The 23,491-nt window shown below is 38.8% G+C and overlaps 3 protein-coding genes and 1 long non-coding RNA gene across 10 annotated transcripts; 2 read left to right on the top strand and 2 right to left on the bottom strand.

Annotated features, from left to right (window-relative positions):
- Positions 1–576: 576 nt before the first annotated feature.
- On the top strand, positions 577–7,262 carry LOC135620193 (uncharacterized). Of its 4 annotated transcripts, XR_010489649.1 has the most exons (6): positions 593–696; positions 2,714–3,033; positions 3,133–3,314; positions 4,585–4,704; positions 5,410–5,709; positions 6,927–7,262. It is a non-coding gene; the product is annotated as an uncharacterized LOC135620193 (long non-coding RNA). The 4 variants fall into 4 exon arrangements; XR_010489648.1 differs by lacking the exon at positions 2,714–3,033 and having other exon boundaries at positions 577–696; positions 3,142–3,314; XR_010489646.1 differs by having other exon boundaries at positions 2,714–3,314.
- On the bottom strand, positions 3,124–4,521 carry LOC135620191 (uncharacterized). The gene is made up of 2 exons (XM_065122918.1): positions 3,638–4,521; positions 3,124–3,468 (listed from the first exon to the last, which is right to left on the bottom strand). Exons 1-2 carry the CDS (start codon positions 3,923–3,925, stop codon positions 3,124–3,126), a joined length of 633 nt encoding a protein of 210 aa, XP_064978990.1. The 5' UTR covers positions 3,926–4,521.
- Positions 7,263–7,702: 440 nt separating the features above from the next.
- LOC135620189 (probable protein phosphatase 2C 80) lies at positions 7,703–15,147 on the top strand. Of its 3 annotated transcripts, none has more exons than XR_010489645.1 (7): positions 7,703–7,840; positions 8,189–8,949; positions 9,125–9,446; positions 11,998–12,147; positions 14,084–14,420; positions 14,569–14,667; positions 14,843–15,147. XR_010489645.1 is itself a non-coding variant. In XM_065122917.1 (6 exons), exons 2-5 carry the CDS (start codon positions 8,294–8,296, stop codon positions 14,399–14,401), a joined length of 1,446 nt encoding a protein of 481 aa, XP_064978989.1. In that variant the 5' UTR covers positions 7,703–7,840; positions 8,189–8,293; the 3' UTR covers positions 14,402–14,420; positions 14,569–14,793. The 3 variants fall into 3 exon arrangements, 1 of the variants encoding a protein (XP_064978989.1); XR_010489644.1 differs by having other exon boundaries at positions 14,569–14,674; XM_065122917.1 differs by lacking the exon at positions 14,843–15,147 and having other exon boundaries at positions 14,569–14,793.
- Positions 15,148–16,299: 1,152 nt separating this feature from the next.
- On the bottom strand, positions 16,300–17,418 carry LOC135620192 (homeobox-leucine zipper protein HOX14-like). 2 transcript variants are annotated; one of them, XM_065122921.1, is made up of 4 exons: positions 17,261–17,418; positions 16,898–17,190; positions 16,571–16,827; positions 16,300–16,470 (listed from the first exon to the last, which is right to left on the bottom strand). In XM_065122921.1, the coding sequence occupies exons 1-3, from the start codon at positions 17,367–17,369 to the stop codon at positions 16,600–16,602; spliced, it is 630 nt and encodes a 209-aa protein (XP_064978993.1). In that variant the 5' UTR covers positions 17,370–17,418; the 3' UTR covers positions 16,300–16,470; positions 16,571–16,599. The 2 variants fall into 2 exon arrangements, with proteins under 2 accessions (XP_064978993.1, XP_064978991.1); XM_065122919.1 differs by lacking the exon at positions 16,300–16,470 and having other exon boundaries at positions 16,526–16,827; positions 17,261–17,416.
- Positions 17,419–23,491: the final 6,073 nt, after the last annotated feature.

The following is a 23,491-nucleotide window of genomic DNA, read 5'->3' as shown; positions in this document are numbered from 1 at the left end:
CAAACTAAATCTATGATACTATATCCACTCGAAGGATATCGACACAAGCATCGACATGCACAACTTCAACATTATCCTTTTCAGAATCCTTAACAAGTGAAAAATTATAGACATAATGTACAACACATTATCGTTAGTCGCGAAGTCATTGATGAAATAAGAGTGGGACCTCGAGCAAACTGTGTAAGTAGCAAGAAGGAGGAGGTCACGGTGAGCTATGGCATGGTGAGAAGGTGCTTGCACGAACAATATTGGCATGGTGAGCTATGGAGGAGGAGAAGCTCTATTATAATCGCCTCTTTTTTCTTTTAGATAATTAAAATATTTGAGGAAAATGAGAGTACCAAATGACTCGAAAATAAAGGCATCATTCCAAAAAAATAAAAATAAAAAAGGAATTTTTTTTCTTCTTGAAATCGGCTTTGAAAATATGAAAAAGAAGAATCTTAAAAAAAGTTTAAAGAACTTTTCCTGTTAATTCGTCTAACTATATTCACTTTAAATTATTTTACATATTTATTATTTGTAAATAAAAAAATAATTTTATATCAGAGCAACAATGTTCCGCCGGAACATATTAACATGATCTCATCATCCCCTGCGGGGAAGTGTTGGAGATACGGCGCCGGAACTGCGACCCGTCCCAGAGCCATCACCCCTCACCGCTCTAGGGTTCCGATCCTCTCCCTTTCTAGGGTATCTCCTCAATCTCTTCTTTCTTGCTGGATAATATGCTTCTTTCCGATCAGTATGAGCGGCCACTCGTTGCCATCCATTTCTTTTTATGCTTGCTCTGCAATCGGTTTGAGCTGGCATTTGCGCTCAATTTTGGCGCCCCAATGATAGCTCTCGAATCCGTGACCACAGGAAGTCATTTAACGTTCTTATATTGTGCGTGACAGTGTTGCGTTTATTAATTTGTAGTTATCATGATTATATCCATTTGGTTGTCGGGATAGACGTGTTCGACTGCTCGACAGATGCAGATTGTGGGCAGAGGATGAATCACTGGAGACATCCTGATATGTGGATGGCTGACTTCAACAGTTTAGGGTTTCGTGGATATTCTTTCCCATGTCCATTGCTCGGGTTCAAGGGGTACAACATTTTCTAGCGTGCAATATCCTCGTTCTTCTTCCGTGATGTCCATCTTTACAATCGGGTTTTGCTTCGAGAACTGCTTGAAGGATCCGATTGGATGGGGAAGTATAGCTAATTTGAACATTTTAGGGTTTCATTGGTTTTCTTCTCTGTTCCTAATGATTGGATTCATGGGTTACATAATGAGCAATTACAACTAAATCTTCATATCTTTGTTGTCTCTTGGTAGCATATATCCTTACTAGCTTACAATTTTTATACCCTTCTACAGTTTCCATCCTTGCAATTGGAAAAATTCAGAGTGGAAAGAGAATTTCTTGGTATTCCTAACTAGTAAATTTCTTATCCTTCTATGATCTCTATTCCTTACATTAGGATTTTATATTGTGGACTGGATTTGTATTGGAAAGGAAGATTATCAACTTTGGCTATCTTGATAGGCAGATAGCTGATTTCGATATTTTAGGATTTCATGGATTTTCTTTTCCATCCTGACTGAATGGATTCTCGGTGGACATCTTTTTGCAGCATGATCTTTCAGATCTTCATTGTTTCTTGGTGATGTAAATCCTTCCTAACTTTCAAATTTCTCATCCTTCTTCTATGATGTCAACTTTTTGGTAACCTTATGAAGTTATTAGTGGTTTTAATTTACTGTAAGACAATTTTATGCTCTTAATACATAGAATATTCTGGTTTAGCTAACATTTCCAACCATAGCACACTACTTCCTCTATGTCGACCGAAGCCATGTTATGTTTCACAATCAGGAGTTTCAAAAACCTAAAACGACTGAATTAAATGTCTATAAGTTCTCATTCTACTTCTATGTTGATCTATTATATGGATGGGAATGGCTCGTCGAGTTGCTAATCAACAGTGATCATTCATGAAGAGTTTCTTTGCTTTATAACAATTTGTTGACATTCCTCTTGTCTAGAGATGTAACAACATCCTAATTTGTGGAGATAGAAAGTTCTGATAAAAAAGGACAATAAGATAATAAAATAGATGAAATATTAATCCAAAATAATACACATGCAACAATGAAGCCCACGTGTTCTGTTTATCTACATTCTCTTTGTTGTCCTCAGGTTTAAGACAAAAGTTTATGCAATGTATTGTTCTGTAGAAATTAAAGTTCTGTGATATCTTTTATGCTTATTTACAATTGCACCAGGGCTTTTGTAGTTTTAAATGATTGCAGACTTTTATTCTCTCTAGCATTCCTATGTCTCCATTTTTTTTAGCATCCTGTACCAATTCTGTCATTTCCTCTCAATAATGTTGCATTTCTTGTTTGCATAACTTTGGAACACTAGTACAGCCAGATAACTGTTATTTACCTAACATTTTCTTTGAATGCTTTAAGTTGTGAACCCAGAACTCTTTTCACTTCATTACTTCATTGTTCTCGAGATTAAAACAATGCAACTGCTGTTGAATATGCTCCTCACAGAGTATAATTAGATGAACCAAAGTTTTAAGTGTGTGTGCACATCTGTCCATCTCTTACACCGTTACATATTTGTTTATTTGAACATTCATATCCCAATTTATGTATAAATAGGCAGGGCATTGCATGGGGTAACACTTCTTTTCCTCTGGTTAGTGTCAGCTATCAGCTTAAGAATGCGTTCTACTACACGTGGGATTGATCCTTCCCCTCAGCAGTGAGCACCATGTTTCTTTAAAGTTCCAAATCATTAGCTCCTTCAGTGAGTTCATATCTACATGTTATGGAAACCGGAGAGAGAAAAAGCTGATATGATTTCATTCACTCACTCGAACTACCATCTCAAGTGCAATTTAGTGTGCAGACGCAGACAGCTTTATAGCATGACTTACTCTTGAATGGAAGATACCACTACCTAATTACCATTTCTTTCTCACTGATTTGAAATATCAACTGGTGCAACCACCGCTGTCCCAGTATAAACACTTAATCTTGTGCTTGTTCTTATCATCAGGAACATTGACCTTTTTCTTTATTACTTCTTTTTACGTTCATCAGTCTGCTAACTAATGTAGGAGATGTAGGGTTTCCAATGGCTTGACAGCCTTGAGCTTCCGAGGAGGCGCTTGCAGCATTGCAGATGGTAGTGGCGAGTGCATGAACTTGCAGTTGGGGCATGAAGGAGATGACTCGCAGAGCATGACGAGGAGATGACAGTTGATGCAGACTACCGCGACCATGCTGCCACATGAATTAGGTTGCTTCTTTGCTTCATCTGAATTTGTCAAGTTGGATTGCTCTTCTGAGCTTGAGAAGGATGAGATGTTGAGATCCAAATCTAGTTCATGTTCCTTGGGCCTGATCCAACTTTTCTTCAGGGTTTTCCTGTCCAAATAGTACATCCTTCCAGACTGCAGGTATTAGTTTAAAGAATGTCAGAAGATGATAAAATGCATGACAAAATCATAAGTACTGCCTTGAGACACAATAAGAAGTATTAATTGTATGCAACAGTATAACAAATAAGATGTATGTCAGGGGAGAGAGAGAGAGAGAGAGTGTGTGTGTGTGTGTGTTTACTTGTAGGTCTAGGCATTGTTCCCATTCAAGTGGCAAGGGATCATTAAGCTGAAGCTCAATGCTAGTTGGGCTTGAAACCTCATGACAAATTTGTTTTCTCTTCCTTCCAACATTTCCATCTGATTCTGAAGATAAGCTGTGTGTCTTCTGGCTTAAGATCGATGCATGTGGACCTAATGATAGCCGGGTCTGATCCATCAGTCTCCAGCCTCTCCCCTTGCTCAGCTTTTGATTCTCTCCCATTAAGTTGGATTGATTCTGAGAACTTTGTAGAAACCCTTTGATCATCCAAAACTAGCCTAGTGAAGAATCTACATATGCATAAAGCAAAAGAAGCATGGGTTGCTACAAAAAAAGAATGAAAAATATGAGAGAGAGAGAACTTTGGGGAGGGGGAGGAAGAAGAGGAAGGGATGGGAGGGAGGGAATGAACAGAAAATGGAAGCTTCTCACATCCTTTTGATATATTGGATCGTGCAGGAGAGGGTGCAAATATTAAAGAGTGTTCTTAAATGTCTTCATCCAACCCTATTTAAAAGGAGGGCAGACCTTGCATTAATAGTTGAATAGTGTGGCTTTAAATGCTGAAGTTCTCACCATCTAAAACAACTCCCTAAATGATTTCGTGCCACCAAAATCTAACTCTTTGCCACTCTCACCACCTGTACATGACTTCATTGATCAGTGTCCACATTCTGCACTAACTAGCTTTACTTGGTGTAAGTAGGAGTTAGCATAACTTTCAACTAAATTATCCATTTAAGTGGCTTTTTCCTGCAATAATCAAAGAATGAGCCATGCATACTGCTATCATATATGCTTCTTAGGACACTCAGTGGAATGATATATAGTGAAATCCACTGTAGGATGGCTCACTTCACTTGTGGAACTTGAAGCAGCAGCAGTCTGGATTTACTTACAGTCAAACTTTTGTCTTTGTAATGCAGATATGTGATAGATGGGAACAAATGCATGCTGGACAATCACTTCTGAAGCAAGTATGACATCAGAGCTGGAAGCTAGCTTGAACCTTACAGAAGAATGCAGATACTGCACTCCAACCTGCAGTGAGTCAAAAAAAGCATGCTTTTCTGATGTCTTGAAATCTTGCATGCACCATATGACCATCAGGCAATTATGAACTGCACCTTGTTGGTTAGCATTAATTCATGAGCATGCTCAACTCCAATTCTCATCCACAAACAAATAACGCATCACCACGGTGGGAGACATAAAAGAACTATGCACAACCTCACCACCAGGCTTGCAGTAAATTTGGCCGAGGCATTAGGGAAAGAATAAATATGGTGTGTTGGGGCTTTTTGTGCATCTCCACCCGAATCAGGCTCAACAATAAATTGAGGCGGGCATGAAACCATTTAATGTATAATGTTATATCTACTGAGAGAATTTATGAATGATGTTACAACCGACGCATGTTAGGTTTTTGTAAGCCAACCCAATTTAGTGGCAGTTATACCAGATAATAGACATGGTTTTCTTCTTTTTTATTCCACTCATTTCACTCACAAGAATCATAAAGATTATTCCCTCCACCCTGGTATCACAATCAACTTGAGCTATTAAGAAAATTGGCTAAAGATTCTTTAGTTAGAGATTATACAAGAGAGTTGCTGATCAAATTTAAATGTGCATTAGTGGCATGTTTACGCACTGATTCTTCTGTACTTGACTTGATAAGAGTAGAAAATTCCATACTCGTTATGCCAATCTGCTCTAATTAAGCTGCGTGAATGCTGGCCTTTATGCAGGGCACCGGTCTCTTCAATGCCTTCAGAAACAGCAATAAACAAGTGTAGTGTTATTCGTCTTTCTTCCGGGCAAGTAATGCAGCTTGTTCCTCCAGATATAGCTCACAGTTTCTGCCTTTCCCAATTCCTGGAGGAAGATGTCATGAATCTTTGTCCTTGCATACTCATCATGTTTCTGCTGGTTATCAAGGCAGGAAATGACAACTTCTGTTCACCATGTCAGGTACTGAATGGAACAAGAGCGAAAATTGTAATCAATTCAACCAGGCATGACTTGGTCAGTGGCAGAATGTGGAACAGGTCTCATGCTATACCTAAAACTTCTACATTTAAGTTTTCTGATTCTTAATACATTTTTCTGCTGTTTTAGCGGACAACGTTGTATCTGTTATCATCATGTTTAAATTTTTTACCTTTTATTACCGGATATATTAATCTGAAGAGAACTTAGGTAAATAGATAGAACAAATACATCCACAAGGTGAATAGACAAGTTAGTGACAGCTTGATTGGGCTGCTGCTACAATCCAAACATTGATTAAGTTCTGCCTGATCCTTCTACATTGGTCATTCATTTTCTTTTAATTTGTCCACAACTAAATGAAATATTAAACAAATAAGAAATGAAAATCCAATATTTGAAATATGAAGTGGTTATGCAACCTGGTATATGAAGCACCTGTTAATCAAAAACACAGATTTTTGTGTATATTTGTGAAAATAGCAGGAGTAGGAATTAAGCTCTAAATTCTGTGTTTTTTTTAATGCTCTTGATGCCTCTGGTAGAAGTGTAGATAGATTAAAATGATCCTGAACACCTAAGTTCTCAAGGACAATGTTGCAGTAACTCTTTAGCTCTGTTACAGAAAGCCCAATGAGGGATAAGAGGAAGAAAATAATGTGATAGGTGGAAGAAGGATGGAAAGAAAAACGAAAGATATGGGGATAAGAAGTATTGCCGGTTACCTACATTATGACTCTTATAAGTCAATCTTAATTCTATCCATTTTTGATGCGAGATTAATCAGAGGTGTAGGACGTCAAGCCTAGTGGTGGCTCCATGTCGTGACGAGTCCTCTGATACCAAATATAATGACTCGGGCCTGATGGACTAACTGACCTATCAACTTTATTTGGTCTAAACCACCAAAATATTTAAGCTGAAGTTGATAGTAGTACACTCATCAGACTCTTATAAGTTAATCTTAATCCTACCCACTTTCGATGTGGGACTAATCAGGGGTGTTACAATTACTCTTGTCCATAAATATGTTTCTATTTTTTGTTTGAATCTGATTAAAAACAGGTGAACAATATATATATATATATATGACACCATTCTTGTTCATAATGATGTTCTAAACTACATTGTTGCCCATAAATTTATGTGTTTCTGAGATTAATCAACACTGTTAAGAAAAATTAGATCCATGCACCCCAAGTAAATAGGGTCACTTCCTGATCAGTACTGGCCATTAAATGAAACTAATAGCTTCCTCCTTGTCTGTTCCATGCAGATCATCACCAAACAAGCAGTGCATTTAAGGCCAACCTACTGCAATTCTACTTTGTTTCAAGCTCATCTTCGACATTCAATTACAAAACTGCACCAGAAATCCATATTCTCACTCAATCGGCTCTTTGATCTTAAATGCAGTATCCATTCATATCCCTATTTTAATGAGGATTCACCATCACCATCTCAAACTTAAAAGAGTCAATAAGTTTTCTGCATCAGAAATGAAATGAACTAGGTTGTTGAGTTGCCATGTAACTGGTGATTGTGCACTTGCTACAACAGTTTAAGCCGAAAAATAAGTACTAAATCAACCAAAGTAAATGCCCCTTCTTCATGTATGCAGCGTGAAGTGATCTGAGACCTACTGGAGTTTCAAGGCACATGCCAGAGAAGATTTGACTGGAGGATCATTTAGTTTATTACTTATAGCTTTCCCAAAATCATATATGTCCTACTGATGCAATCAATACTTGCATGACATGTAATCAAATGCTCACGATCATTGTTCAGAGAGAGAGAGAGAGAGAAAGAGATCCTTTTTGGATTTCATGGGCGATGTGCCAGGCCCGCCCGTGTGAGGAATCATGGGTGACGTGGCATATCGAGGTGGGTCTCAGGACTGTTCAGAGCATTCCCGCGGCTCGCCTTAAGTAGATCCGAACTGGGACGGCCTGAGTCCGACTTTGTCGAACTGTTGGCTCACTGGGCTTTGGGATCGGTGCGTCTTTCAAAGAAGCCCAACAAACCCGCCTCTCTATCCGGTTTTCAACTCCTAAACCCAAAGCGACGCCCGTCTTCTTGCGGTCCATACTCATCTCTCCTCCGCCTCCTCCTCCCTTCAGGGTTTCTTCTCTCCTCGGGAATCGCTGGGAGCTGCGCTCTTCGTTCTCTTCTTGTCGATCCGTGGTCGAGGTACGCCTCTGGATTTCTTTAGGTTCTTTCTTGCTTTCTCGTACTTATTCCCATGGACTTCGTCGAAAAGATTCGATTCGTATGGTTTATGCTCTCTCTCTCTCTCTCTCTCTCTCTCTTCGTTGTTTGTTTGGAGATTGCACTTCGACACCGCTTTTGTTTTCTTTGAGCCTGATGTGGTTTTTTAGGGTTTGTGCGGTCTCCTTTCTTCCTTTGGGTTCTGCGGGATCTTTTTCGTATGGAATCTGGAAACTTCGATTTGCTCTTCATCGACTTCAGCGTTTGACGTCCGAATTATTTTTCTTCTTGTGAGGGATCAAGTCGTGCAAATAACGATTTCCTTTTCAGGATCTCTTGATGGAAAATGAGCCGCGAGATTCGTCATTTTAAGTTGCTTTGGGAGCGATCCTGTTAGTAGAGGATACGACCTTATTCTTTTCTTGAGGTTGGAAGATGCCAGCTACACATATCTCAAGCAACAAACTACTTCGATTCTCCGTAGAACTTCTTTTCCGAGAAGGCCAGACGGGCTTGTTTCAGTCACATTCATTCTCCAGTCTTGTTGACAGCGTTCAAACCTTTCCAATTATCGATCGCTATACATCATCACAGTCTATTGTTGGAAAACTGTCCCAATTGGTTCCTTTTCCTTCTTTGGCTGGTTCATCTTGTCAATCGCGTATACATAACATTGGTAGCCTGGTTTCCGTGTTCCCTCAAAGGTCATTTATCCATTTTGAGAGGGATGTGACATCCACTTGCACTTCTTTACCTGGTGGAGCTACATGGGCTGTCCGCCACGATAGTCGGGATACACGTGGTTCTTTCTTGAGAGCTGATGCTTTTTTCCCCAATAGAAGTCTCGATTACTGGAAAAGAGTATGCAAGACTCTGAGATGTAAAGAAGTTTTGGGCTCTTATTTGGTTTACAAGCAGTTCTTGTCCGAGACAATTGGGAAAAGCTTGTCTTGTAATTTTTTTGCACAGGGTGGGATTGAGTTATTTTCATTATTCTTCACATCATGTACTACTGGAGCAGCTCCTGTCCTGTCTCTTGATCAGTCTCTACGTGAAGAGCAACTTGATAATCCTTCATCTGAGTCTGACCAGTATGCTTCTGCCCATCTTTCTTGTTGGTTTTCAATCATTGAATAACTTGACATGTCTCTTGTTGCAAAGTTCTTGGATGATCTTTCTTTTTTTCACATGTTAAAGTTTGTTAATTATGGATGATACTATTTGTGGTTGGCCTACCGGGAGGATAACTTTGGCTGTATGACACAGGAAAAAGCCAAGTAACAGAGCATTGAAACTACTTTCTGGATCGTGTTATTTGCCGCACCCAGATAAGGAGGAAACTGGTGGTGAGGATGCTCATTTTATATGGGACGAGCAGGCCATTGGTGTAGCAGATGGTGTTGGTGGGTGGGCCAATCATGGGGTTGATGCAGGCCAATATTCTAGAGCACTTATGTCACATTCAGTAGATGCAATTGAAGAAGAATCCAAAGGGTCCATTGATCCATTAAGGGTGTTAGAGAAAGCTTATACAAGAACCAAAGCTGAAGGATCTTCAACAGCTTGCATTATTGCTCTCACAGATCAGGTCCATCCCCCTTTTGCATTACTGTATGCATTTCCTTGTAGTGCTTTCCAGTTTATCCTCCAATTTACAGAGGATATTGTATAGCATAAAGTTCATAATTTGTAGGGGAAAACCATTTAATAGGATCATTCTACTTGCAAAAGGAACCATCTTTATTAACTTCATATCTGGATTGCTAATTCTTGTAAAGTTTCTAGGAAAGGACACTGGTCTTTTTCCATCTTTTGTTTATATTGGTGTTTTCCAATTTTTGATATTTTTCCTGAACTTATGTGCTTCTTTATTTGAGAATGTCAATGACTTAATTGGTAAGATATTACTTGCCCTACCATACTGCCCTTAGTGCATTGTTCATTTTGTTTAAGCCTAGATGCATTAAAGTATAGGAAGAATGACTTTTATATTATATAATTACTAGAAGCCTGTATTCCAATGTATCTATGCCATCACAGTTGTGAAACTATGGTAGGTAGAAGATATAATGTACTTCTTTTAGACTGATCTCCTTTTTCCATAGATAAAAAATTTTAGGTGCATCTTAATAATCGACAAAATGCATTTGCCTTGTTAAATATGTTATTGCTTAGCAACAGGTTGATTAGCCATGAAAGGCTTGGCTCCATCTATAGCTTTTCTTTTTGAGAGCTTGCTGTTTATGGGCAGTGTCATTGTAAAACTAGATCCCACATAATGTTGGCTGAATTCATCGTAATCTTTGATGGTCCTACAACCTGGAAGCTATGTTACCTGATGAGTCAGATATTGGCATATGCTTTGAAGTATTTGATCTGTCCTTTCAAATCACATTGGGTGCCAGAATGGTATGAAAAGTCAATCCAGCTAATGAAGTTCAAGACTTGACTTAAACTCAGCCTGCATAAAATCAGCAAGCCAACCTTTTTCTGCTTAGGTAGATTTGAAGTATATATTTTATTTCTCTCTTTTAAGTTGTTTCTCTAGACTTTCTTTGAGTTTTAGGCTTGACTAGTGTTGTAATGGATGTTTGGTGGTTCATATGTTATCAAAATAAAATTCTAGTGCAGTTTTGTTTGAAAAAGGTACTTAACTTTTTTCTTTCAAACTCTTTAGCAACTAGTGGCATACCTCAAAGGCACTTCTAAGATGATCAGAGTTTGATATGAGCTTATCTGATGTTGTTTGTGCATATAAAGATTAACATCAGCCTCATTCTTCAAAATCTGTCTTCTAGCTGTGCTTTCTTGAGAAGCATTCTTAAAGTTTGATTACCGAACAAGTCTTTTCTTCTTAGTATCACTTGTTCCACTTAAAGAAAAAGGCATAGCGATACTTCTTTTAAATAATAGTTAAGTGATACTTCTTTTAAGTAATTGTTAACTTGCCTTCTGTTTGTCCAGTAGATCATCTATTCAGCATTGAATTCCAGTTGTGGGATCTTGGGTCTTTGATTCAAGCATTAACTTCTATACCATGAATAAGTGCCCTGTTAGGAGTAGGGTTTTCAAGCCATTTATGAGCTATCAGGAAGGTTGATGAACCAAACTTGAGCCCAATGATTGACTCTTGAACAAGCTTGTTTATGGGCTTGTGAAAGGAGGCTTGTCTATACATAGTTAATATATTCATAATGTTGTCACTTAATTGTTCCATAAACTCCCAAATATACTAAATACAAATTTTATATATTTATTGACTAGCTTATCTAGTAAAGGACTTGAACCTTAATAGAAGGTAGTGGCATTGAATCTAACATTTGCCAAAATAAATGTTTTTAACTTTTTATCAGCTCCCATTGAGTCAAGCTTGAGCAGCACAAAGCTTGGCTTGGTTACAACCCTCTTCAAGAGATGAAAAAGTTATGACCTTCCTTGTCTTGGACAAAGAGGCTTTTTTTGTCTGTTGTCCAGGAGGTTTGGCATTAGAAGGAATCAATTATAAGAGCCAAACATGCTTGGAGGGGAAGGAGGACGAAAGGGCAGACTATAGAGCGGATAGAGGGATTAGTTATCTTGCTTCCCTTCGTCTTTCTTCATCATCTGATTATGTACTTAATGAGCTGTGTTTAGACTATAGAGCGGAGTAAAATGTTCCAGAAATTGTTGATAAAAATTTTGAGGACACTTATTTTGGTTTGTGAAAATTTTTTCCTTTCTCTTTTCCTTACCTTTTATTGTGGTTGATCTGATGCTTCGTGCCCAGCCTATGGATTCCCAAAATAGAATATATATGTTCTGTCCTAAACAGTAAGTTCTTCTGTAACTTCTCAATCTAAACTTGGTAAGTCAAGCACACATGATCCATATGCTATGCGATGATTTATACATTGAGAGTTTATCAATACTTGATGTCTTGATGCATGTCCAGGGTGGTGGAATCACCTCACTGGATCTGGAGCAAAGGCCAAATGGGTCGTAGGTCCTTATCTTGAACTTGACTCACATAATCCAAAGCAATCTTTATCCTTGTTTCAATTTTAATTTTCTCATGCATGTTGCAACTTGACATATTTGTTTTCTGCTTCTTAGAATATGTAACTATTGCTAACCTGCCTCTGTTGCAATTTTCCCTGTAGGGCATTCGTGCTGTCAATCTTGGTGACAGTGGTTTCATAGTTGTTAGAGATGGATGCACTATCTTCCGGTCACCGGTGCAGCAACATGATTTTAATTTCACTTATCAACTTGAGAGCAACAATGCAAGTGATCTACCTAGTGCTGCCCAGGTTAGCATTTTTTGTCTTACTTTTGACTCTACCATTTGTGGTGCTTTTTTCATTAATCTCCATTTGGGCTTGACGAGGTGATGCATGTACTTTGATTACCATTTGTGCTACTCTTGAAGAAATATGCACTGGAGCCTATGGCTAGTCTTAGATTCATTTGTAACCTGTTGTACGTTGTTCTTTTTTTAACTGCAAAAATAAGTCTATTAAGATCTTAAAATCTACAAAAAGATGCATGTAAGTCATTGTGCAAAATAGAAGATAATTCAGGGGGAAAAGATTCAGGTAACCAAAAATACATTCATGAAAACAGTGTACAACAGTGAATGACAACAGTTGAAAGAGAAGGTTTCTGATATCCACAACTATAACATCAATGCTCCAAGGTGGATCCTGATAGTGTTCAGCACTTCTTTGAGGATTGTTGAATTGGTGTCAACCTGTAAGGCCTCACATTGTAAGTCAGTCTTGTTATGTACATAACATTGTTTTGCAATCCTGCACTATCCCTTCGTGATCTCTGATGATGAATCCCAAGCCGCTACTATGCAAAAGAGAGGAGCCATCAATATTCATCTTGACCCATGTTGGACTTCATTCCAATCGATGGAGTTCCACATGATTTTGAGTGGATTCTCAGGGAGCAGGAATGGAGGGGTTATGAATGTTGCTACCGAGGGGCCTTTCGTCCCCTTTGGTTGTAGGTGTTTGGAAGGATGATAAAGTTTCAATTTGTCTTCTTCATCTTACACTCAGTGGAAATATAATGTTGCTAGCAACTGATTACCATTTATTTATAAGAAGTGATATGAGTAAGTTGGTTTAGGCCAAACCATGGGCTTAAGCCTTGTCAGAAGCAAGATGTGATGTTAGATTTTAGCTTGTGCTTGGACTAGTATGAATCACATTTTATTTTCATTTAAGGGTCCTTGCTAGTGTCTTTATGGATACAACAACGACAAAGTCATAAATCCCAACTATTTATGGTCAGTTATATGGATTTTTTTATCGTCATTGAGATATGTAAAAAGCTATATGTTAAGTTTAGAATTTTTAAATCTTTATTTATAGTTTTTATTAAAGTCTTTTTAAGGTTTCGTGTGCCTCTCTTCAAACCACTAACCTTAATCATTTCACCTCTTTTGACTATTGTATTCAGAGGTCTCTTAAGCATATACTCATATCATCTTAAATATTTTTTTATCATTTTATCCTCTATCAAAGCAATACTTAGTTGTTCGCAAATAAGAGTATCTTTTTTCCTATGTTTCCTTGTAACACTACACATTCATCTCAACATTCTCATCTTGGCAATACAAACTTTTTGTTATGTTTTTTAACTATCGAACACTCTGATCCATTAAGCATTGTTGATGTCATAATTATTTTATATAATTTTTCTTTTAAACTCAAAGGTATTCGATGATCGCACAAGACTCCTAACACCCCTCATAATTTTAAACATCCTGTTTTTACTCTATGAACAATATTTTTATCAATCTCTTTATATTGTTTTTACTCTATGAACATAGACTAGGGAGGTCTATCATGTGAATAACTGGTAAGTTCATCCATTATCAATGTGAAAAAGATAGAAACTTAATGTGGATCCTTAATGTAATCCTATACTAATAGGAAACTCACTAGACACTCTCTATAGTTCTAATATTAGTACTTACATTATCATACATATCTTTAATAACATCAATATAATTAGTGAAAATATTTTTCTTTTCTAAAACTCACCATGATAAGTCTCCAGAAATCCTATCATAAGTTTTTTAAGTCAATAAAAATCGTATGCAAATCTTTTTTTTTTCTCAATATATGCCAGCAAATCATTCTTGCTGGAGTCTTTATGGATGCACTACATAAATTATTATTATCATTATTGTTGTTGATATTATTTGCCTCTTAAGTCAATTTTTATGAGCAGGTATTCAGCTTCCCAGTGGAATCAGGTGATGTGATCATTGCAGGAACAGATGGACTCTTTGATAACTTGTACAACAGTGAGATCACAGCTGTTGTGGTTCACGGCATTAGGGCTGGTCTGGGACCTCAAGTGATGGCTCAGAAGATAGCTGCATTAGCTCGCCAACGAGCGCAGGACAAGAACAGGCAAACCCCGTTCTCGGCTGCTGCCCAAGAAGCTGGCTATAGATATTACGGAGGCAAGCTTGACGACATAACTGTCGTCGTATCCTACATCACTGCCTTTGGCAACCAGGCCCCATCGTGTCTTTGTACATAACACACACTATTATGACAAGGTATGTGATGAACGATGCCTTTCTTGTTCCAGCTTATACCATAGAAACACTTTAAAATAAGAGTTTGAGCTGCATTCTGGCTTTACAAGTTAGTGGATGTTCTGTTCTACACAATGTAAAGAACTCAAACTCATAAGGCACATTCTAGGTTGATCAAGGCTCGTGGATTCTACATCATGTTGCTCTGCTTCTGGTCATTTGCTGCTGAGTTATCATGTCGAATCAACCCATTTTTCTGCACCAAGTTGTAAGATGTAAATTTCTAGTTTTCAATTTCTGAAGCACTTCTTCCGACACTGAGAGGCTAATGATAGTATGCTAATGGATGTAAATTTCTCTCTCTATGTCAATGCAAGTAGTCTGATTTCTCGTCTCTCTCTCTCTCTCCCTCTCTCTCTTTCTTTGTCTTGTGTGCGAGGAAGGTGAGAGGAGACAAGGAGGACGGCGAACGGTACTCAAACAAGGCCGTGGGAAGCAGGAACTGTCCTGATCAGCATCGACAAGTATCGAGGGTGAATCAGATGGTGGATATGTTAATATAGATGCATAGTGTAAATAAATAAATAATTTAACGTTGTTTTCTAGTTAATCTCACTTTTTGTTTTTCCGTAATCTCGATTAAAAGAACCTTCATGTCATGGCAGGGCCATTATTTTGTGTTACCGGAGTGAAACTATTGGTTCCATTCAGCTTTTGCTAGGGAACAACAATCCATATTTTTGGCTAATTTGTTCATATATGGAGGAAATCTATACATGTCGTGACCTGAACATGATGCAGTCGCAGTGTCTCCTCTTAACCGTATGCTTGATGCCTTAATCTGATCATCGAAGGGTAAACTCGAATCAATCAAGAACAGATCCAATCCCTTATATTTCATAATGACATGTCATGATGCGTTTTCACCCTTGTAAAAACCATTAGGTTTCAGATATTGAAACCTGGGAGTCAAATAATATGAAAATATGTTGGCAATTAGAAGGTATTGTATTTGAAAAGCTTCAAGGTTAGATTCAATTGTCTTTTTTGTTTCTAATATATTGTTGTTTATTATTATTATTTTTTAAGAAAAATTATCATTATATGACATGATGAACATGACATTCATTTATGAAATAATGTACTAACCATCTCAAATATCTCACCACAAACATATTGTTCTCTTGTTTTGATTTTGACTCGATTATCTTTTCTTGGACAGCCAAGCTAAACTGGGAAGCAGAGTGCTGCCAGGCATCTATCTGTTAATCTACAAGTAGTGTAGCTTTCTTGGTGCTTGATGCTGCAAGGCCAACATGTGACTGCATCTCTTGTGACGATGAAGATGGACGGCCAGGAAGAGAGGAACTATGGATAAGGTTGAGTTCAGAAACTCCCACGGACACCACCCCCCCAGGGGAGGAGTCCCCCACATGAGTTACTCGAAACTCATCTGCATCCTGGCGCACACAGCTTTGTGGTGTTGAAGAAACAGTTCAAGGGCAGTGTCAGATGGAAAGTTTCGCACGAGAAGAGTGGAGACAAAAGTCAAAAAGCAGAGTTGCAACACACAACATTCCCCTCGAGAAGATTGGTTGCTTCTGTTGGATTGTCTCTTTCATTCTTTTCTCCATGGGAGAGGTTCTTGACATCCGATGATGATACATACCTTTCGACCCCTACGCAGCCTTTCGGTTCCCAATGATTCAATGAATCTTCATCTTATCTTTACAGTTTGTTCAAGCAGAGTGAGTCCATTAAGTGAGGACAATTGACATGATGACGAAAATGATTCGACAGGGTTTCTGTGTTTCTTGTATGGCCTCGTCCAATGCAAGGAGACAGAAATGGCATCTTGTTTGGTGTTGATCCATTCGATTGCTTTGCATGGCAGGCTTGTTGACGGCTGCAAGAATGCATCGCGATGGGTATTCTGGAAATCATCAAGTATGCACACGACGACTCGAAGAGTCGAACAGTTGCAGCGAGCACTTTACAGAGCAGCACACGGTCAGAGTGAAGGAAGAGCAGAGGAAGAAGCACAGAGCAACAACATCCCCACTGCTTCACACTGCGAGTACACCCCAAAACTGGTCATTCCTGTGATCGTTAGTGAGAGAATGGGCTTTGGGGAGAGGGATGTTAATATACATGGATGATTAATCACATACATAAACCACAATTAAAATAGCAGTCATCTTCATAGTCCATAGAAATATGCCCACTCCATCATGTAGTTGCCGAAGTCAAACTCCTGTATGTACATGAGCTCAGCTTCCTCCGCCGCCACTCCTAAGTCTGCTACTAATGGTTGATGACTCGAGGTTGATGAGCTCGGGCGGCTGCCCGCGACGGCTTCCTTCATGCTCAGCGAGAGCTTCCTTATCTCCTCTTGTGCTTCCGAAAGCTTCCCCTTGAGCTGCATCACCTGCCACGGTTCCATGCAATTCCAGTCAACCTCGGAGGAGAAGCGGCTGAGCATCTCTGTGCAGGGATACCTCGTTCTCGAGGTGGCATTTCTCGACGACGGCGGCCTCGTGGACGGGCTTGAGCTTCAGGTAGGCCTCCTCCACCTGCTTGCTCTTGTCCCGAGCCCGCCGGTTCTGGAACCAGACGGCGACCTGCTTGGGGTCGAGGCCGAGCTCAGTGGCCAACCTGAGCTTCCTCCCCAACTCCAACTTCTTCTCCTCCCCGAACCGCATCTCCAGCAACTTCACCTGCTCCTCGCTCAGCCGCCGCTTCTTCGCGTCTCCCGTCGACTTCTTCCTCCTCCGACGCGCTCTCCTCGCGCCTGCAGTTCACATGACGACCGGGCCATCGACACAGGCATCACAAGAAGAGACAGGCGAAGTAGGCCAAACCTCGAGGCATCTGAGGGTGGAGTTCGGAAGCGGAGAGAGCGGAGAAGTGCATCATCTCTCCTTCCTCATGGCTCATGCAAGACTCGGAGGCCACACCACCATTCTCCATCTTCCGACCTCAAGAAGAATAGCAGTCTTCACCGACGCTAAGCTTCGTTGGAGGCCTATTTATAGGAGCGGATGGACTACAATGCCCGCGCATCATGGTGAGATCTACAGGAATGCCATTGCCATATATGTATAGAGACGTCTGCAGAGGTGATAACTTAACAGACTTCCTCTTCTCCTCTCAGCGCTGAAGTCAAGACAAAGAGGCCAACGATAACATTAAATATTGTGAAATGACGAAACAACTCCTCTCTGTGGACTTAAATTACGGATTGGATTTTTTGGTGTTATGTACTACACGGGCATTTTTTGAATAGAGGGGCTATTCGGGGATGTGCTTTGTTTGCTCTCATTTGAGGCACTGAGTGGATTGATGTTTTTGTTCTTATTGGTGTCATGATTTTTCATTCTTTCAACTTTTTTGAATTAAGGATGTATAATTTTGACCACTTCTATTCATATTTTAGATAAATATTTTAAGAAGGTTGAGATGACTTTCTAGAAACCTTAGTAATTAATACTGTTAGAAAAAATAATTATTAGTGTTGATTCGATTATTCTCACACTCAAATTAGTATAAATTTGTCTTAGAAAAAGAGCTACTAGTATAACACCAATTATTAACTTTTATATCTGGGCCTTGGAGGAGACAATGTATAACCACTCAATGTCTCCCTCATATCGTTTTATCAACCTGAGTGATAGGAGGGAGAGTTTCCAACGATCTATTTTGGACTTTTATCCATACCGACAGATATATAGTGGGTAATCTGAATCTTTTTTGTTTCATGATACCGATAATTTTGACATGACATTTATACGTCGGATGATGATTGATCATTAATAATTTTTTTATTCAAATTTTAAACACATTGGAGGATAAATATGTAGGTTGATATGTCAACTAAGTTGATCTTTTATATCACAACAAAGCTCAAAGTGAAGTAAGACAAAATGTGGGAAGCATAATGAGACATTCTTTTTGCTGCTGGCTGTTGTGTCATCTTCATTACCATCCCACATGCCTCATCATTTAGTAACATTGTCTTGGACATCTGCTCGAAATGCATGGCACAAAGAGGGTGATTAGCTAAAAGTTATGCCCAAATGAGTAAATCAGAGTAAGCTTGTTAATCACCATCATACAATGGACAAACCTTACTATTATGTTAGCTACCTGAGCACCTCAGAAGAACTCCTACATGAGAATACAAATTTTGTGTAAGATATATCTCAATCATCATAAAAAGATGAACAAACAAGCCAATAAAACAGCTACACACAATTTTGGAAGAACACATATAAATGGTATATATGTTTCCTCAAAACCTTCCATCTTATTTCCTCTTCACATCTCAAACATCCACCTGTTTTAAAATAAATATAATAAACAAAATAATGAAACAAAGAGAGGGGAGATTATGTGGCATGCAATATATTATCAAGGATCCAATATTTATCCCTTTGTCTCTACTACTATTTTGTCTCTGTCCTTGTTGTACTAATCTTGTTTTTAAACTGGTGAATCATTTCATGAACACATTTGCCTGAAGACTTGCAACAACACAGTGATTCTCCAGCTTGCTGACTTCAATCACAATAGTAGAGAGTATGTTTGGCAGATGAGTTCAAAGGCATACAAATATAGGAGAGAAGAGTGGATAGCTTGGAGAAATGGAACACTTGGAGAAGGGCACATGGTGGGTGCATACACCTTGGAAGCTTTAACACGCGTCTCCATGGCCGAGGAGTCCCAAGGAAGAAGGGGGACCCTTCGCCTTATCCCTCCACCTGTCGCCATTCACTGTCTTCTTCTTCTTCTTCTTCTTCTTCTTCCCTTCATGCAGATGGAGATGATTTCAAGTGCTGTTCGAAACTTATAATCTAAGGTTGACTGTGTTGACAGACATCCTCTGCATATGAATTCTAACGCGTTCGAGAATGACAAATGGAATCATCAGATCTGTCACATCATCATCAATCTTCGAATTACTAGACCGTAAATAAGTAAGAAATCCTCCGACAGCATGCCAGGTTCAGATCTCTCCTCTCTCTCTCCACCTTAAGTATTCCATCTCGGAGCTTCTACTCGAATAAGACATCGTCATCTTCATCTTCATCTTCATCTCATCGTGCAATAAAGAAGCATGGAGATCATCTAAAGATACCCGTGGATCCATTCACGGATGATATGCGACACAAAGACACTGCTGATGACATTCTATACATGCATATGTTGTGCAGTATTTTGGTGTCACACAAAAACTATGACTTGGAAGCCTTCAGTACTCAGTTAATGTCGTTAGAACAAGTCACAAACTGCATATCGATTCATGCACGAAAAGAATCCATCCAAATGCAAGAAAAATGAGGAGTCGGGAGAGGTTCGTTTGCCTTTTGTCTTTTGCCTCTACAGGCTACTCTTTTTGTCCAACCATCTGCAGTCCTATCCCATCCTTTGCATGTAACTCGTGCATGAAATGAATGTAGCCAAAAACATTACCAAATGCAAGAAAAATGAGGAGCAGGGGAAGGCTCTTTTGGCCTTTGCCTCTTCGTGATACTTCTTATCCTCAGCCATTTATAGTCCTATAGCAGCATCCTTTTGCATTATTTCCCTACCTTTTCTGGTCTTCCTTTGTGGAACATTAGAAGAAATATCTTCATCTTTAGTTTCTGAGACACCCACATTTACTGTCAACATAAATTCTAGATGGCTACTTTTCTTATTTCTTGAACTGAGAATGTTTTCGTGATTCGAATTCTGATCATTTAAATCCAAAAAAAAATTATTAGTGCTGAGAAAGCAGAAGATGTCAGTGTGAGCATTTCAGTGCAGTGGCTTCCTGTGGGCGAAGTAAAAGGCTGTGTTCATCAGATTGGTGCACTTATTTGGCTGACTTCAGTCTTTGATGAATCATTTCACATGTGTTCTCATGCAGTGGGTGACATAGAAAAGGTAGCCTTCAATGAGCCTTCTACTCCTGTTGTCTTCATGAGGTCATTCACAGTTGGGACATGCAAGTTCTGCTTGGGCTAATACTGTCTTAAGAACATCAACATCACCAATGGTGTGCTCTATCTATAATTTGCATGATCATGTAAATCTAAAATTTGCATGATTATGTGTCACAAGTTATTGTTTGTCAATTCACTCCATGGAAATATATATATATTATATATATATATATATATACGCCTCGTCAGCTCGACACAACGCCTAATATAATACCCGACGACTCCTTATTCCTAAATAACTTTCTCGCTGAGCGTCAATGATTATTATTTAGCTTAGGATTGTTTCTCTCTTAAATTCTTATTATTATCTCTCACTTAAATATTAAAGGAGTCTTTGTCGAACACACTCTATCTAACTTTACAGACAATAATTTGACTATTAATCAGACCTAACCTGATTGAATCAGCAATCACAGAGACACATCTCATAATCAAAAGTTGCATTAAAAAACCAGTAAAGTAAGTTGACACACAGAACAAGGTGTGGAAATGGGAGGAGGAGATGAGTCATTCATTGATTGAGACAGCAAAGTTCTTCAAGTTATCAACAACCCAGACTGATTGAATCTAAAGTAACTGTACTTATATATAGTATATGCAACTGATGGAGGTGGAAAAGAGTGCATTGGGAGGAGGTTGCGCATGCTCTGTGTTGGATTCCTTCACATGCCTATACCACACAGCCTTTTGACAAACCATGGTTTATGTCCTTAAGCAAATCTTTGCTGTCTCTATCTCAGACACACCCTATCCCCTGTTTCCCCATTACCAACTTTGTCATGCCTTGCCAAACCATCAAACCTTGGGTGATGATCCACCAAATCTCCAAGCTCTAAGATTATTTCTAGATTAATGTGGTCAATCCAATCCTACCCTTAGAGCATTATTGGCTACTTGTCATTAAGCATGCTCCTCGGAGAGTGTCATCTTATTTAATTCCTAATAATCTATCGACGTATGTTTTACGTTTGATTTTTGTCGTTTATCATGTAAAAGATTATCGAACTGTATCGTAATTTGTGACATTTTTTAAGGGATAGCTATCGTCACGAAGACCGAGGTAAATTAGCAAAAGTGCTTCATCACATTGTGAGAGGACCAATCACTGAGCTTAATATGATTGTTAGTGAAGATCTTCCTAAGCTTAGGTATGAAATGTCAAGGCTACTCTTTTCTGCTTTGGCATTGATCGAGGACCTTGAGCGAAAGTTGCTGTTTGGGTTGACAGAACAGGCTCATAGCACCAAAATCTAGGCCATGTGAGAGTTAATTGAGTCAGATATGATAGGCTTTATGCTTAATCTTGATTAGTTAGGCATTAAGAATGATGATTTAGGGAGGAAGTGGACTGGTAACACCTCTCGGAGATCGACAGGTGGCCATCAAAATATAATTTGCTTCAGAGAACATACACAGATCCCAAGCTGCCATTTCTTATTTTTTTGTGTGTGTGTATAAAGGGAAGAAGATTAATTGGATCTTGATAGCCACTTGGCCTTTTCTTATAGACATGTCACTACAACTGAAAGCACAATTGGATAAAGGTTGTTGTCTTCTTCCTTGAGAATCCATTTGTTCTCTCTCACATTTCAGCTTAAGCTTGAGAGCTTGCTGTCACTGCTTTAAGAGCTCATTTATCCAACTTGCATGAAGCTTTTTCATGGTGAAACCTGTAGGTATGAGATTCAAATTGCTGCTGGAGGTCTGCACTGGATTGTTGAGAGAATGATTGGCACTGAACACAGAAATGCCTCCAAGAAGAGATGTTAGCAACTCATATTTCAAGTAATTCTAAGATTCAAACTGTTAGTGTAGCACCAAAGTGACTTCCTCAAAGAAGGCCAAATAGCCTTCTATAGAAGTTGTCAACAAATTCCTAATCTCCATCATCTGTTTACTTAGAGATTAAGAACTAATTATATGCAGCGCAAATCACTTGCTCCCTCTGATTAACATTTAGCCTAATATATACATACTGTGGAATGATTCATCCCTGATTGGGTTTTACAACATCATCTTTTGTGAAAGCTGATGGACATAGAAAATCACACAATCTATGCAATTTTAATGGAGAAATAGAAAAGAAAGAAACTTGTATCATTCTTTGATCATAATTGTATTTTATCTGTCATGTCGCGATCACATCGTTGTTCGATATTAGCAGTTAGCCTCCACATTAGATTTCGCTCTCGATCGGTTCCTATATTTAAATTCAACTCTCCTAAGCATTCACCATTTATGCAGAGATGCATTAAGGTTGCTCTGCAAAGATGCATCATTGCAGAAGTCACATTTTAGGTTGATCCAGTGAAACAAAGAAATGAAGGGCCAGGCTTGCAAACTAAAGCACTTCACCAATGCCTAGCCTTGGATTAGCATTTACATTAGAGAACCCAAAATCCAGTGATGCAATTATGTCCACCAAGAAGAGCATGCAAGATCAGCCTGAGAGGAAACCATGGATTACTGATGATGTTGAAGGTACCTCTGCACCTCACAAATTTCACATCCTAAGACAAATTTTCAGAACACTGCATGCTGCTAAGATTGGTTTTGTGATGTGTTGGTTGATTGTAAAGGTTATTTCTAGCAAGTATTTCTCTTGCTTACTCCCCAGCTGAGATGACTGCATGTTAAGCATCCACAAAGAGGTTTCTTTGAACATTTTTGGCATAAAGAGAATAATGCAGGATTAATTTCTGCACCTGTTCATTGCTGGATCTTCCAGCTGCTCAAACACTGTGTGTCAAGCCATGTATTTATCTCCAGAAGACACATGAGAAGAAAATGACAATGAAGATTTGGAATCAGAGAGTTCTTCTGTGGCAGATAGTCCAGAGGAAAAGGAAATTAAAGGTCAAAACACTGCAAGCAGATTCTGACTCAACAAATCAGATCATGTTCTCAGAAATCTTTGTGTCACTTACAATTAATTTAGAGGTTTTAGCAAATAGTGAAATACAAAGATTTGACCCATTAAGAATCTAATTTTATAAAAATCAGTATTAAAATACTAATCATAATATTAAAGACCTCAATTTTTCTTATTTAATACTGTTCAACCATTGTAGGGATCTCAAACAACATATTAGATATGGAGAAGAT

This window comes from Musa acuminata, chromosome BXJ2-8, assembly GCF_036884655.1.
Source record: "Musa acuminata AAA Group cultivar baxijiao chromosome BXJ2-8, Cavendish_Baxijiao_AAA, whole genome shotgun sequence".
Classification (NCBI taxonomy): Eukaryota; Viridiplantae; Streptophyta; class Magnoliopsida; order Zingiberales; family Musaceae; genus Musa; species Musa acuminata.
This window is presented reverse-complemented; position numbering and strand designations above follow the sequence as displayed.